At 42.7% G+C, this 17,071-nt stretch overlaps 1 protein-coding gene across 3 annotated transcripts in view; it reads right to left on the reverse strand.

Annotated features, from left to right (window-relative positions):
• Positions 1 to 1,803: 1,803 nt before the first annotated feature.
• The window catches only part of npas2 (neuronal PAS domain protein 2), a 71,459-nt gene continuing 56,191 nt past the window's right edge, over positions 1,804 to 17,071 (reverse strand). For 2 of the 3 annotated variants that reach the window (XM_014137490.3, XM_014137489.3), the window contains exons 10-22: positions 16,204 to 16,286; positions 14,870 to 14,976; positions 14,428 to 14,575; positions 13,830 to 13,914; positions 13,384 to 13,513; positions 13,060 to 13,166; positions 12,878 to 12,964; positions 12,128 to 12,310; positions 11,625 to 11,834; positions 7,647 to 7,840; positions 6,972 to 7,064; positions 4,852 to 5,062; positions 1,804 to 4,727 (exon numbers count right to left, since the gene is read on the reverse strand). In XM_014137490.3, coding sequence (XP_013992965.1) covers positions 4,530 to 4,727; positions 4,852 to 5,062; positions 6,972 to 7,064; positions 7,647 to 7,840; positions 11,625 to 11,834; positions 12,128 to 12,310; positions 12,878 to 12,964; positions 13,060 to 13,166; positions 13,384 to 13,513; positions 13,830 to 13,914; positions 14,428 to 14,575; positions 14,870 to 14,976; positions 16,204 to 16,286 — 1,836 coding nt within the window. In that variant the 3' untranslated portion in view covers positions 1,804 to 4,529. The remainder of the gene's footprint in view (positions 4,728 to 4,851; positions 5,063 to 6,971; positions 7,065 to 7,646; positions 7,841 to 11,624; positions 11,835 to 12,127; positions 12,311 to 12,877; positions 12,965 to 13,059; positions 13,167 to 13,383; positions 13,514 to 13,829; positions 13,915 to 14,427; positions 14,576 to 14,869; positions 14,977 to 16,203; positions 16,287 to 17,071) is intronic. The other variant, XM_082960423.1, reaches the window with a different exon arrangement.

Here is a 17,071-nt window from a genome sequence, read left to right on the forward strand (position 1 = left end):
TGTTACATCTGGAGTATTTCTCTTGTCTTATCCGGTGTCCTGTGTGAATTTAAATATGCTCTCTCTAATTCTCTCTTTCTGTCTTTCTCTCGGAGGACCTGAGCCCTAGGACCATGCCTCAGGACTACCTGGTATGATGACTCCTTGCTGTCCCTTGTCCACCTGGCCGTGCTGCTGCTCCAGTTTCAACTGTTCTGCCTGCGGCTATGGAACCCTGACCTGTTCACCGGACGTGCTTGTTGCACCCTCGACAACTACTATGATTATTATTATTTGACCATGCTGGTCATTTATGAACATTTTAACATCTTGACCATGTTCTGTTATATTATCCACCCTGCACAGCCAGAAGAGGACTGGCCACCCCTCATAGCCTGGTTCCTCTCTAGGTTTCTTCCTAGGTTTTTGGCCTTTCTAGGGAGTTTTTCCTAGGGAGTTTTTCCTAGCCACCGTGCTTCTTTCACATGCTTTGCTTGCTGTTTGGGGTTTTAGGCTGGGTTTCTGTACAGCACTTTGAGATATCAGCTGATGTACGAAGGGCTATATAAATAAATTTGATTTGATTTGATTTAAAATGTAATCTTCATGTTTATCATTAATATGTTGGATTCACCACCCTCTCCATCTCAACCAAAAATGTAAGTTAAAGAATGGGACTAAATCAAATCAAAAACTTTAAATGCACCTAAAATACAGTTTGATTTGATTTAGTATATTCTTTAACATTGCCTCTTGGTTGAGATGGAGATGTGAATCCAACATATTCATTATTCATTTGTAGACATACTGAATTTGAAGCCAGACTATGTCAGTGGCACCACTTTTGCAATAGAGTAAATAGCCTATTAACTTGTCGACAACTTAACAAATGATATGTTGGATTGATGTCTCCAACTCAACCAAAAATAAAAGTTAAAGAATAGGATTAAGCCAGTGGCTCAGATGAAACCATCCAAATGTTAGATATCCTTTAAATGTTGATATTTGGTTGTAGTCCACCAAACACAATTCAATATTACTTTTGTAATACAGTAAATAGCCTAAAGTTAAGGCTATTTTACAAACTAATGTAACAGTATTTATTCAACCTAAATGACTAATGCATCCATGGCCACATTTTCAGATTAGCCTACTGTAACTCTAAATGTTTTATGTAATCATAGAAAGCGTGCATGTTCAAAATAGCATGCGAAGGTCGCAGGTCTGTAGAGATTGCTATAATACTTGCTATAATAATCTGTGCAGAATCTTGAACAGAATTGATCACTTTCACTATGTACTTTTAAATGTAACCTCAACTGCAATCCATCTCATTGGGTTGTGCTATGAGATGAAGCACAGTGATAACACATTAAGTTGTTGTATAAATACAAAATATCTGACATTCTATTCCCATTTGAACTTTGATGTGCTTTTAAATGGTTGAAATCGCAGTGATAACAGATTTAGATGACAACTGAACCAAAAATCAGACATTGTTTTTCCATTGGAATTTGGTTGTGCTTTTAGATGGTTGAAAGCATAGTGATTACACATTGGGAATTCAACAAACTTCTGGTTGTCTTTTTGAGTGGGTGAATAAATGTTGAAATCTCATTGATCAATGTCTCAACCAAATATGACCCACATTTCCACATTAAAATGACGTGGTGTGCCCAGTAGGTATTGTTTTATATTTAAATGCCAGAATAAAAATGCACACAGTAGAACAGCAAGACATAGCAATAATGGCTGCCTGCTTACACTTGTTTTGAAATATATGGTCAATTAACAAACATGCTATGGTAGTCTACTAATAAGGTTTGCGCCGTCCATTAAAGTGTGAATAAAAAAATATGAAGCCTGATTTTTATTGATTATTTAATGAAAATGTTGGCATTAGTAATTGGTACTTTTCTTTAGTTTTAGAAAATCAAATGTCAAAATATTTGATTCTCTAGTGAACATAAATAGGGTTATACTTGTATGAGGATAGGTTTCCAGTTGCTTTGTCAGTCATTAAAAAATATTTTTTTTCAAACATGGACTAATAGTGTTGGGTGGTGAACATACTATAGTGTTTAATAATGATATCAACTACAGTATACAGTGCATTCGGAAAGTATTCAGACCCCTTGACCTTTTCCACATTTATTACGTTACAGCCTTATTCTAAAGTGCATTAAATAAAAAATAATTCCTCCTCAATCTACACACAATACCCCATAATAACATAGCGAAAACAGGTTTTTAGAAATGTTTGCAAATTTATATAAAAAAACGGAAATACCTTATTTACATAAGTATTCAGACCCTTTGCTATGAGACTCAAAAATTGAGCTGAGGTGCATCCTGTTTCCATTGATCATCCTTGAGCTGTTTCTACAACCTAGATTGGAGTCCACCTGTGGTAAATTCAATTGATTGGACATGATTTAGAAAAGGCACACACCTGTCTATATAAGGTCCCACAGTTGACAGTGCATGTCAGAGCAAAAACAAAGCCATGAGGTCGAAGGAGTTGTCCGTAGAGCTCCGAGACAGGATTGTGTCGAGACACAGATCTGGGGAAGGGTACCAAAAAATGTCTGCAGCATTGAAGGTCCCCAAGAACACAGTGGCCTCCATCATTCTTAAATAGAAGAAGTTTGGAACCACCAAGACTCTTCCTAGTGCTGGCCGCCCGGCCAAACTGAGACATCGGGGTAGAAGGGCCTTGGTCAGGGAGGTGACCAAGAACCCAATGGTCACTCTGAGAGAGCTCCAGAGTTCCTCTGTCTAGATGGGAGAAGCTTCCAGAAGGACAACCATCTCTGCAGCCCTCCACCAATCAGGCCTTTATGGTAGAGTGGCCAGACGGAAGCCACTCCTCAGTAAAAGGCACATGACAGCCCTCTTGGAGTTTGCCAAAAGGCACCTAAAGACTCTCAGACAATGAGAAACAAGATTCTCTAGACTGATGAAACCAAGATTGAACTCTTTGGCCTGAAAGCAAAGCATTACGTCTGGAGGAAGCCTGGCACCATCCCTACGGTGAAGCATGGTGGTGGCAGCATCATGCTGTGGGGAGGTTTTTCAGAGGCAGGGACTGGGAGAATATTCAAGAACGAGGGAAATCTGAACGGAGCAATGTACAGAGAGATCCTTGATGAAAACCTGCTCCAGAGCGCTCAGGACCTCAGATTGGGGCCAAGGATTCACCTTCCAACAGGACAACGACCCTAAGCACACAGCCAAGACAACGCAGGAGTGGCTTCGGGACAAGTCTCTGAATGTCCTTGAGTGGCCCAGCCAGAGCCCGGACTTGAACCCGATCGAACATCTCTGGAGAGACCTGAAAATAGCTGTGCAGCGACGCTCCTCATCCAACCTGACAGAGCTTAAGAGGATCTGCAGAGAAGAATGGGAGAAACTCCTCAAATACAGGTGTGCCAAGCTTGTAGCATCATACCCAAGAAGACTCGAGGCTGTAATCGCTGCCAAAGGTGCTTCAACAAAGTACTGATTAAAGGGTCTGAATACTTATGTAAATGTGACATTTCCTTTTATTTTTTATATAAATTTGCAAAATGTCTAAAAACCAGTTTTTGCTATGTCATTATGGGGTGTTGTGTGTAGATTGATGAGGAAAAAAATAGATTATATTCATTTTAGAATAAAGCTGTAACGTAACAAAATGTGGAAAAGTGGAAGGGGTCTGAATGCTTTCCGAATGCACTGTATCCAGGATGACTGATTTGAATGTGTAATGAAATAACAACTGATGTCCAACATCAAAATGAACCCTTCCTTTACATTTCCTTCTGGGGAAAATATTGTTGTTTTATAGGTTTGTAAAACTGCTGTTTCATAACAAAAAAGTATGCAACAACTGCACAACAAAACCATAACTCACAGACACAAAATGTTTTTCATGTGAAATGAAGATGCAACTTTGAAGAAGTAAATATTCACTGCTTGTGTTTACTCTCTGAACATCAGGACAGATGCTATGAACAAGTGCAGTCAGTGCACAACTAGACTCACCTAACAATAACCATTTTTTTTGTTGAAAACATATCTGCATAAAAACACATAGCAGAACTGTTTTCCTGATGATTACTTTCATAGTTTTCTCCATCCAGCTGTGTCATGATGAAATATGACGTGTAAGCATGGTCCCCGTAGCTTTGTGGAGTAGGACAGAGATGCTGGTGGTGCAGTGAAGCACAGGCCTTCAGCACACTGACTCCTTTTTCATTTCTGGGAGAACTGTCACATTGGGGGCCGCCACCGGTCCAAGCAGCCTCTGACTGTGGTTCACCCCAGCATGGGGTACAAAAACAGCTTTGTCTGAAAAGGGTGGCTCCTTATCAGAAGTAAGGTCACCACAGGCATATTTTCATTTTTTTTGTTGCTGTGGAAACAAAGCCACTTTGGCTTCTTAAACAGCAAATAACACTGGCGCCAAATAGCCTCTGTCTCTTCTATGCATCCCATATAATTCTGCCACTGAACCTGTGACAATACATTTCAGGGGATATCTAACAACTCTGTTTGAGTCTTCGGTGCTACCGAGTGAGCATATTTCGGAAGTCTGAAAGGTTGCCAGTCTGGTTTTGGGAATGGTGGTGTTGTTGCTGCTGTTGTTGTGGTTGCTGCTGCTGTGGTTGTTGTTGAATATAACCCACAGTACCTTGCTGTGGGACATTAGTGGCGTGGAAGAACGCCTGAGTGGGTCCACTGTGTAAGAGTCCTTGGGGCTGCATCTATCAACAGAAAGGGATCAGGGCGTAAGTGAGGTGATACTAGTTATTCTACAGAGTGAGCCAAACCCCCGCCAGCCCAAGGCCTGCTATCACACTACTGCAAGTAGTAGGACTACTACTGTACCTGAAAGAACTGCTGGGGCTGCTGCAGCTGTAGAGAGTGATGGTTGGCCTGCTGCTGAGGGTGGTAGGTGGGCTGGGCCTGGTGCGTGATAAAGCTGTTGTGAGGGATCATGATGGGGGATGTGAATACAGGGGAGGGGACCAGGACAGCGTTGCAGTTCACCTGCTGCATGGGGAACGATGGGGTCATCATCTGCTGCTCCAGGGTGTATCTGGGGAGGGATGAGCGCAATCAACCGGTCAACTACATTTACTGTGTTCATAGTAACAGAATATGTTTATTTTTCTTTAACACTCAGATTTCTGTATGGTCTGATTCTTTGCAAATACAGTTGAAGTCAGACATTTACATACACTTAGGTTGGAGTCATTAAAACTCGGTTTTTCAACCACTCCACAAATTTCTTGTTAACAAACTATAGTTTTGGCAAGTCGGTTAGGACATCTACTTCGTGCATGACACAAGTAATTTTTCCAACAATTCTTTACAGACAGATTATTTCACTTATAATTCACTGTATTAAAATTCCAGTGGGTCAGAAGTTTACATACACTAAGTTAACTGTGCCTTTAAACAGCTTGGAAAATTCCAGAAAATTATGTCATGACATTAGAAGCTTCTGATAAGCTAATTGACATCATTTGAGTCAATTGGAGGTGTACCTGTGGATGTATTTCAAGGCCTACCTTCAAACTCAGTGCCTCTTTGCTTGACATCATGGGAAAATCAAAAGAAATCAGCCAAGACTTCAGAAAAAAAATTGTAGACCTCCACAAGTCTGGTTCATCCTTGGGAGCAATTTCCAAACGCCTGAAGGTACCACGTTCATCTGTACAAACAATAGTACGCAAGTATAAACACAATGGTACCACGCAACCGTCATACCGCTCAGGAAGGAGACGCGTTCTGTCTCCTAGAGATGAACGTACTTTGGTGCGAAAAGTACAAATTAATCCCAGAACAACAGCAAAAGATCTTGTGAAGATGCTGGAGGAAACAGGTACAAAAGTATCTATATCCACAGTAAAACGAGTCCTATATTGACATAACCTGAAAGGCCGCTCAGCAAGGAAGAAGCCACTGCTCCAAAACCGCCATAAAAAAGCCAGACTATGGTTTGCAACTGCACATGGGGGACAAAGATTGTACTTTTTGGAAAAATGTCGTCTGGTCTGATGAAACAAATATAGAACTGTTTGGCTATAATTATCATCATCATGTTTGGAAGAAAAAGGTGGAGGCTTGCAAGCCGAAGAACACCATCCCAACCGTGAAGCACGGGGGTGGCAGCATCATGTTGTGGGGGTGCTTTGCTGCAGGAGGGTCTGGTGGACTTCACAAAATAGATGGCATCATGAGGAAGTAAAATTATGTGGATATATTGAAGCAACATCTCAAGACATCAGTCTGGAAGTTAAAGCTTGGTCGCAAATGGGTCTTCCAAATGGACAATGACCCCAAGCATACTTCCAAAGTTGTGGCAAAAGGGCTTAAGGACAACAAAGTCAAGGTATTGGAGTGGCCATCACAAAGCCCTGACCACAATCCTATCGAAAGTTTGTGGGCAGAACTCAAAAAGCATGTGCGAACAAGGAGGATTACAAACCTGACTCAGTTACACCAGCCCTGTCAGGAGGAATGGGCCAAAATTCACCCAACTTATTGTGGGAAGCTTGTGGAAGGCTACCCAAAACGTTTGACCCAAATTAAACAATTTAAAGGCAATGCATCCAAATACTAATTGAGTGTATGTTAACTTCTGACCCACTGGGAATGTGATGAAAGAAATAAAAGCTGAAATAAATCATTCTCTCTACTATTATTCTGACATTTCACATTCTTAAAATAAAATGGTGATCCTAACTGACATAAGACAAGGAATTTTTACTAGGATTGAATGTCAGGAATTGTGAAAATCTGAGTGTAAATGTATTTGGCTAAGGTGTATGTAAACTTCCGACTTCAACTGTAAGTGTATATCATGTGTTTTAAGTACAATCAGGTCATATCAAGGATAAATGTTCTCATATTTCACTGCATGTACTACATATGGGTCAAATAACAGACCATGTAAAGAAAGTCAACATAATGATTATACACACACTCAAACACACACTTACTTGGTTTGCTGGATGGCTGTGTTGCACTGGGAAGCCTGGGAGCTCACACTGCTATCAGGTAAGAGGGTCTGCATTGGCTGGTTGAGCAGCATGCTGCCACGAAGAACGGTCTATGTCAGTGTCAAATCTGGAACTCCAACCTTTCTAAAAATGACTCCTGGGCCATGAGGGCTGAGATTGCACAAGCTGGTATTTTCCACCCTTGACATACTTATCCATCTCCTAAATACAGTGTGAGTCCAATAGACAGGACAAAAAGTTTTGTGACTCAAGGAGACTATTCCCTCTCCAATGTCACCCTAACCTTTTTCTTCTAACCATTTGATTTCAACCTGATGAACTCAAACCTACTTTTATTTTTGATTAAGTTAACAGAAGGACAAGAATTTCATATCAAGTTACTTTTACTTCAAGGTAAGCAGGTGTTAAGCAGGTGCTCTTTCATTCAGAATTCATACAATGTAGCTATGATTAACTTCAAATCATAAAGCTTTGTTTTGATAATATACAGCTTGCCATGTCAATGTTTCCCAAAATGTATTCAGTTACAAGTTGCTTCGATTCAGACCAAACTAAAAGCTGAGTTACACTGACCATTAAGAACAGACTCAACAACATGCTCTTGAAAGGAATTCTGCAACAAGAAATCAGTGTTTTACTGTCGTTAGGGCTCACCGTAACTGTCCCTCTTGACTGAACTCGGTGTCTGAGTGTCTTTGGTTTGCGTCCTGCAGTGGCTGTGTGTTCATCTGCTGAGTGAACATCATGGGGTTGCTGTAGAAGGGCATGGTCAGGCTGGTGTGGGTGTGCACCGGGAGACTGACTGCCTGCATCTGCCCACCTGCACTCCTTATCAATCTCTGCTGCACCTAAACAACAACAACAGTGACATTAACACCAGGTTGACTACAGTCATGAACAAAACACGTCCTTGTATATTTGAAATCAAATCAAACTTTATTTGTCACATGCGCCAAATACAAGCAGTGTAGACCTTACCATGAAATGCTTACTAACAAGCCCTTAACCAACAGTGCAGTTCAAGAAGAGTAAAAAATATATATATACCAAATAAACGAAAGTAAAAAATAATAAAAAGTAACACAATAAATAACAATAACGAGGCTATATACAGGGGGTACCGGTGCCGAGTCAATGAGTAGACTAGCAGCAGTGTACAAAACAAATTCGGGGGGGTCAATGTAAATAGTCCGGTGGCCATTTGATTAATTGTTCAGCAGTTTTATGGCTTGGGGGCTGAAGCTGTTAAGGAGCCTTTTGGTCCTAGACTTGGCGCTCCGGTACCGCTTGCCATGCGGTAGCAGAGAAAACAGTCTATCACTTCGGTGACTGAAGTCTCTGACAATTTTTGGGGCTTTCCTCTGACACAGCCTATTATATAGAGTTGAAGTCGGAAGTTTACATAAACCTTAGTCAAATACATTTAAAATCAGTTTTTCACAATTCCTGACATTTAATCCTAGTAAAAAGTCCCTGTCTTAGGTCAGTTAGGATCACCACTTTATTTTAAGAATGTGAAATGTCAGAATAATAGTAGAGAGAATGATTTATTTCAGCTTTTATGTCTTTTATTAAATTCCCAGTGGGTCAGAAGTTTACATACACTCAATTAGAATTTGGTAGCATTGCCTTGAAATTGTTTAACTTGGGTCAAATGTTTCGGGTAGCCTTCCACAAGCTTCCCACAATAAGTTGGGTGAATTTTGGCCCATTCTTCCTGACAGAGCTGGTGTAACCGAGTCAGGTTTGTAGGCCTTCTTGCTCGCACACGCTTTTTGAGTTCTGCCCACAAATTTTCGATAGGTTTGAGGTCAGGGCTTTGTGATGGCCACTCCAATACCTTGACTTTGTTGTCCTTAAGCCATTTCGCCACAACTTTGGTGTCACAACTTCGGCCAAAGTCGGGTCCTCTCCTTGTTCGGGCGGCGCTCAGCGTCGCCGGTCTTCTAGCCATCATCGATCCATTTTTCATTTTCCATGTGTTGTGTCTTGTTTTTCCTCACACCTGGTTTCAATTCCCTCAATTTCTTGTTGTGTATTTAACCCTCTGTTCCCCCCATGTCTTTGTGTGGGATTGTTTATTGTTGTGCTTGTGCACGTTCCCCGTGAGCGCACGACGGGTTATTGTTGTGCCCATTTATTTTGTTGTTCTGGATGCCGTTGGTTTTGCTTAATAAATCTCTGGTTATTACCCAGTTCTGCTCTCCTGCACCTGACTTCTCTGCTGCCAATTACGCACCCCGCTACATTTGGAAGTATGCTTGGGGTCATTGTCCATTTGGAAGACCCATTAGCTTTAACTTCCTGACTGATGTCTTGAGATGTTGCTTCAATATATCCACATCATTTTACTTCCTCATGATGCCATGTATTTTGTGAAGTCCACCAGTCCCTAAGGCAGCAAAGCACCCCCACAACATGATGCTGCCACCCCCGTGCTTCAAGGTTGGGATGGTGTTCTTCGGCTTGCAAGCCTCCCCCTTTTTTCTCCAAACATAACGGTGGTCATTATGGCCAAACAGTTCTATATTTGTTTCATCAGACCAGAGGACATTTCTCCAAAAAGTACGGTCTGGCTTTTTTATGGCGGTTTTAGAGCCGTGGATTCTTCCTTGCTGAGCGGCCTTTCAGGTTGTGTCGATATAGGACTCGTTTTACTGTGGCTATAGATACTTTTGTACCCATTTCCTCCAGCATCTTCACAAGGTCCTTTGCTGTTGTTCTGGGATTGATTTGCACTTTTCGCACCAAAGTACGTTCATCTCTTGGAGACAGAAAGCATCTCCTTCCAGAGCGGTATGACAGCTGCGTGGTCCCATGGTGTTTATACTTGCGTACTATTGTTTGTACAGATGAACGTGGTAACTTCAGGCATTTGGAAATTGCTCCCAAGGATGAACCAGACTTGTGGAAGTCTACAATTTTTGATTTCTTTTGACTTTCCCATGATGTCAAGCAAAGAGGCACTGAGTTTGAAGGTAGGCCTTAAAATACATCCACAGGTACACTACCAATTGACTCAAATGATGTCAATTAGCCTATTTGTTTTACCTTTATTTAACTAGGCAAGTCAGATAAGAACAAATTCTTATTTTCAATGACGGCCTAGGAACAATGGGTTAACTGCCTTGTTCAGGGGCAGAACAACAGATTTTTACTTTGTCAGCTAGGGGATTCGATCTTGCAACCGTTCGGTTACTAGTCCAACGCTCTAACCACTAGGCTACCTGCCGCTCCAATCAGAAGTTTCTAAAGCCATGACATAATTTTCTGGAATTTTCCAAGCTGTTTAAAGGCACAGTCAACTTAGTGTATGTTAACTTCTGACCCACTGAAATTGTGATACAGTGAATTATTTGTGAAATAATCTGTCTGTAAACAATTGTTGGAAAACTTACTTGTGTCATGCACAAAGTAGATGTCCTAACCGACTTGCCAAAACTATAGTTTGTTAACAAGAAATTTGTGGAGTGGTTGAAAAACGAGTTTTAATGACTCCAACCTAAGTGTATGTAAACTTCCAACTTCAACTGTCAGTCCTGGATGACAGGAAGCTTGGCCCCAGCGAAGTACTGGGCAGTACGCACTACCCTCTGTAGCGCCTTACAGTCAGATGCCGAGCAGTTGCCATACCAGGCGGTGATGCAACTGGTCAGGATGCTCTCGATAGTGCAGCTGTAGAACGTTTTGAGGATCTGGGGACCCATGCCAAATCTTTTCAGTCTCCTGAGGGGGGAAAGGTGTTGTCGTGCCCTCTTCAACTGTCTTGGTGTGTTTGGACCATGATCGTTTGTTGGTGATGTGGACACCAAGGAACTTGAAACTCTCGATCCGCTCCACTACAGCCCCGTCGATGTTAATGGGGGCCTGTTTGGCCCGCCTTTTCCTGTAGTCCACGATCAGCTCCTTTGTCTTGCTCACATTGAGGGAGAGGTTGTTGTCCTAGCACCACACTGCCAGGTCTCTGACCTCCTCCCTATAGGTGGTCTCATCGTTGTCGGTGATCAGGCCTACCACTGTTGTGTCATCAGCAAACTTAATGATGGTGTTGGAGTCGTGTTTGGCCACACAGTCGTGGGTGAACAGGGAGTACAGGAGGGGACTAAGTACACACCCCTGAGGGGCCCAGTGTTGAGGATCAGCGTGGCAGACGTGTTGTTGCCTACCCTTACCACCTGGGGGCGGCCCGTCAGGAAGTCCAGGATCTAGTTGCAGAGGGAAGTGTTTAGTCCCAGGGTCCTTAGCTTAGTGATGAGCTTCGTGGGCACTATGGTGTTGAACGCAGAGCTGTAGTCAATGAACAGCATTCTCACATAGGTGTCCCTTTCATCCAGATGGGAAAGGGCAGTGTGGAGTGCGATTGAGATTGCGTCATCTGTGGATCTGTTGGGGCGGTATGCAAATTGGAGTGGGTCTAGGGTATCCAGGAGGATGCTGTTGATGTGAGCCATGACCTGTCTTTTAAAGCACTTCATGGCTACCGACATGAGTACTACGGGGCAGTAATCATTTAGGCAGGTTACCTTTGCTTCCTTGGGCACAGGGGCTATGGTGAATATTTCCCTGCTAACTCTATAGAAAGTAAAAGTCTAAAGCTATTGGGATAAGAGTACAGATGGAGAGCTGGGGTACCTGAGGGGAGGGTGTGCTGTGCTCTCTGAGGAGAGAGTGAGGGGACGAGTCGTGGGCTCCATGAAGAGGCTGTTTAGAGTTGGCCGAGGTCTGCCTGATTACCCTAGACTGGGGCTGATGCTGCTGGACTGGCCTCCCTGGACCCTGCTGCTGAGGCTGCTGCTGTTGGACCTGGCCAAAGTCACCGTGGATGGGTTGCTGTAACATCATCTACACACACACACACAAACACAGGAGGGCTTAGCTACTGTATCCACTCTATGACAATCGGCTTAGGTCAGCGTTTCCCAAACTCGGTCCTCGGGAACCCCAAGGGGTGCACGTTTTGGTTTTTGCCCTAGCACTACACAGCTGATTCAAAGCTAGATGATTCATTTATTATTTGAATCAGCTGTGTAGTGTTAGGGCAATAACCAAAACAGAGGACCGAGTTTGGGAAAACCCTGGTTTAGGTTAAGGGACTGCTTTAGGCCGGGCGTCTGACTAGCGGTAAGCAGGGTTACCTGGAGGTTAGCTAGCTGAAGCTTCTCCTTGATGTCATGCAGCTCCTGCTGCTGAGTCTTGATGTCCATCTGCAGGATGCGTGTCCTCTCCTCCAGCTGCTCCTTGAGCTGGTTCATCACACCTAGCTGAGGCTCTTGGGGCTGCGGTTGGTACATGGACTGCTGCTGCTGTTGTTGTTGTTGCTGCGACGGAAATAATAGGATACACAGCCATCATGATAACGGCGGTTCACATCAAAGTACCATGCATGGGCGATGCTCTGGCACAAGCCTTCACAGCTGCCTACACACATTTTCAGAGCCAAGGAGGACTCTGCTGTATTTCAGAAATACAGCACTCAAGCACTTGAGGTCCACAGAAATCATCCTCACAATCATTATCACTTGATTAGCACTTCCAGCTCTTCTTGTTTTCAGCTCTTCCTCTTGTTTTCATGCAGATGCTTTTACTGGGACTCATTTAACATGAGTTGAAGTGATCATCTTGAGACAATTTATACATACTTGAGAATAACTTTAGTAGTTTTACATCTGGAATATAATTGTCATCTACATTTACATCTATAATATGATCATCCCCAATTACGTTGCTGTGGTCTAAAATCAAGTGGGAGTAGAGGCATTTCACACAAACAAGCGAGGATGTCAACCAACAGACAAGAGCAAGCTGTCATAATACTGGGACACTACTAGACATACAGTAAGCAGGCAGGCGACAGACAGACAGGAGAGATTAGTCTAAACACCAACCATTGCGGAGTGCTGGCTGCAGGTAGGAGAAAGGGGGAGGCTCAGTTGGGGAAGGAGGTCAAAAGAGTTCTGCCTCTGTACCAAAGTCTATAAGGTGAAGGACAACAAAAACAGATGGGGAGTTGAGCAGAATTCCAGGCTGATGTTTTTCCACTGGCTAGTTCTTAATGAGGTGAACTGACCTTTGACCTACTGGGTACGAGTCTGGCCAAATTCTTCTCTGTCCCCGCGACTGATGCAGACTGTCGTGATGGTGTGCAAGCGTCTGTGAACCGCAAAGATGTGTTGGCTGGTGGGGAAAATTATTCAATAGGTAGAAGGTTACGCATACTTCATAATTAACCATTTAAATCCAAAATTGTATACAATAAGTGAGTGTATGGTGGTGCAGAGTTTGGATTAGGGTGAAAGTGGTGTTGTATGGTACAGGGTTCAAGTCTAAACAGACTAATTCAGTATGGGGGTATTTGGGTTAGCTGGACAAAGACAGCAACAGGGGGACTCACATGCCGAGTCGGACAGGGCCGTGTGGGAGGATTTCCGGGAGCTGTGGGAGGACACTGAGCATGCCCCGCTCATCCTGTCCTGTCCGGGAGGGTCCAGATTGGGACAGATGTCCAGGTACACCTCCTGAGCCTGGAACACACAGGATAGACAGAGGAGTATCAAGTACTGACAGCGCCAACAAGATCTGGGACATATTTGCTTTTACCACTCAGAATACACACAACAATGCCTGACACTGAAAAGCTCCGTATTTGCATGGCATTTCACCATCCCACTTAGCTCTGAACACTGACACAGGATTGGGAAGTAGAGCACTACTGTACATGATTGTAACAATTGGACCTGGTAAAATGGCTGTTTATTGGGAAACTTGAACACTGGATGTTATTGTAACATTCTTTATGATTCATTATTTATATTTAATCCTAGTGTGTCTTCTTCATACCTTTATGGAGGACGAGGTGGCCATCTCAGGTGACGTCTCCTCCAAGCCAAACTCTCTCCTCCTCTCCGCTCTCACCTCCGCGTAACTACAAGTCCGTGACAGAGTGCGATAGAAAGAAAGATCAAATGTCAAATGATTTGCCCATAAGCCTAGCTTTTCCATCAACAATCAATCAAATTTATTTTATAAAGCACTTTTTACATCTACCCAGCCTAAAGCTCCAAAGAGAAAGCAATGCAGATGCAGAGGCACAGTGACTAGGAAAAACTCTCTAGAAAGGTTGGAACCTAGGAAGAAACCTAGAGAGGAACCAGGCTCTGAGGGGTGGCCAGTCCTCTTCTGGCTGTGCTGGGTGGAGATTATAAGAGTACATGGCCATTAAGGCCAGATCTTTCTACAAGACGTTCAGATATTCATCCTCAATTTACAATATCTAATGATAGACAGCTACTACTACTAATGCAGTGGAGATCAGGTTCAATAGGTCTACACTAGACTGATCCTGTTGAACTATGGGGGCGGGGGTTCCTCACCCTCAGGTAGCACCAGAGTATATTTTACCAAACATGACAGAGAGAGACAGAGGAATTAGGTTTACCTGACGACTGTGTGAGTGCACACTATGAACTCTGGCTTGGAGTTCCACTGATGGTATGTAATGTAGTAGTGTGTCTGCAGCCAGATCCACTGCTGACCCTTGGTCAGAAACCGATAGTAGCAGGATTTACCCTTCCCAAACTGCATTACTGTGAAGACAACACAACACAGTGACATTTTCAACAGAGCAGTCAGGCATACACAAATCACTACACTGCCCTTGTTCCCGAAATCCTAAAACATCAGGGTAGAAGTAACAAGCTCTAAGCAGTCTCAGAAGTCTGGGCTTTTTATGCACAATGGTGAAGTGGAAATAGAAATGTAACTACAGTGGGATGACCTATTTCTGTGAAATGGCTGCCTGGATCCTGTGGTAGTGAGGGAGAGCAGAAGAGAGGGAGAGAGGGAGAGGGGGATGAAAGAGGTAGTGGAGAGTTGCTTACATTGCTTATGACACCGCGCTATAAGCTCCAAGTCATCCACATGATAGTAATCATAGCCAGAAGTCCCAAGAACCTCAAAGGGCAAGTAGCCGATGATTGGTGAAGCTCTGGAAAGAGAAGAGAGAATAACCAAGATATTAGGCAGCTATGTTTTATAACAACAACAGACTGGTTAAACTGCGACATTAAGTATTTATTTTGTCGGAATGTACTATTTTGCAGCCTAGAGAGAATAACTTGATTGATAATGCCATAATTACCTTGACAAGTACATTGAAAAATGCATAAACATTATGATTAATAAACCTAAGTTTGTACTGCCTCAAGCACACAGGGCAATATAACTTCATATGATCCATACAGTTATGACACATTGACAGAACATCACCTCTCTAAATGGGCTAGGGCTGAGCGTGTGCGATGTTGCGAATGCCTAAAAAATGCATAAACATGGCAATGTCGTATAATCACAGTTATGATTATGACGTGATTTTGGCTCACTTGGTGCATTTCATTCATCAATGCTCAGTTAAATCCACTTAGCCTAGGCCCCCATAAGCCAAATTCAGAATGGCATGCAGGTCACATTATAGAGGGAGCCATTCTTGAGACCCAGCGCAGAGCACAGCAGTTTGGCAAGGAGCTGTGAATGTCCAATTATAGCTCAGCAGAGCACAGGACGTACAATTTCCTCCCTTGGTTTTACCTTCTTTACAGTTATCTGATCATCTCGGGGAGGTTGCCATCCTCCCTGCCCTGAATTCACAAGGGTCTTTGATTAGCAGGTACTAAGGGATTTGATTTGATACTGCACTGGTGGTGTCATGAATGATAGAATGTTGCAGTCTGGGCTGTTTCTCACTGGTCCTTTATCACCTGTGACATTGCAGACTAATCTTGTGTCTCACTCTCACTATCCAGGGCAGGGCAGCAGGTTTAAATGCCTTACTTAGTGAGGACGCCAGGCCACACAGTGGAAACTAGCACAATCAGTCAGTCACGCCACTAGCACCAGCAGTCTGCTGAACACTGAGCCTGATCACCCAAAGCCAATCAGATGGAACATAACCAAGGGACACAGCGGGGCAGTATGACACGCCAGTAGACAGAGTTTACAAACAACAATATCATGTTAATGTCAAGATAGGGACAGGAGAGAACAGCAGTTGTCTTCTTAAATCTATATGTTACTGTAGCGCTAAAGATGTGCAGCCCAGAGGATGTCAGTTGATGGGCACCGATGATAGTGTAGCTTTCCATCAGGCTATGAAACTACTCAATTAAAGACTGATAACAGAGAGAACAAAATGTACATGTTTCTCAGCTCCTCTTACCTGTGATCTAAGAACAGGAACTTCCATTCAAGGCTGTGTCTGGATGTGAATTCATCACAGGGATCTTCCACATTACACAAATCCTGGTAAAAGTAACAAAAATACAATTTAAGGCACTAGAGAGCCAATCCTTAAATCCTAAAAAAAAGTATTGTGACCATGGAATAATGAGGTTCTATCTAAGAAAAGTCTAGATCTGAGTTATATGTTTTCACGTCATATCTCAGAACTGTTTTGTAGTGAATTCCTCATTCATAACTAATCAAGTCCCTCACCATAAAGGTACTTAAAGTGCAGAGTATCAAAATCCTGAGGCTTTTATAAATTAGTTTTTTTAGGAGGTGTGTTGTAATTGTAACCTTGTAAGTCTCAAAAGTGGATCTGTGTTGTGTAAAAAGGTTCTTTCTGGCACTTAATGATATGATTATTTCAACATTAATAGAAAAGTAAAGCCATTTAATGATTAAATGAAAAGAATACCCTTCCTTCCTTCAAACCACATGATGTATTACATAATTTCATATTCAACATCAATTCAACATTAATTCATAATCACCAAACACTTGTCCTTGCATCAAAGCTAAGAACAGCTTCTATCTCAAGGCCATCAGACTTTTAAATAGCCATCACTAGCCGGCTACCACCCGCTTACTCAACCCTGCACCTTAGAGGCTGCTGCCTTATATACATAGACATGGAATCACTGGCCACTTTAATAATGGAACACTGCATACTGCTTTACTCATTTCATATGTATATACTGTAATGCCACTCCGACATTGCTCAGCCTAATATTCATATTTTTCTTAATTCCATTCTTTCTATTTTACTTTTAGATTTGTGTGAATTTAGATACTACTGCACTGTT

The sequence above is a fragment of the Salmo salar genome, chromosome 13 (genome assembly GCF_965601325.2).
Source record: "Salmo salar chromosome 13, fSalSal1, whole genome shotgun sequence".
NCBI classification, from domain to species: Eukaryota; Metazoa; Chordata; class Actinopteri; order Salmoniformes; family Salmonidae; genus Salmo; species Salmo salar.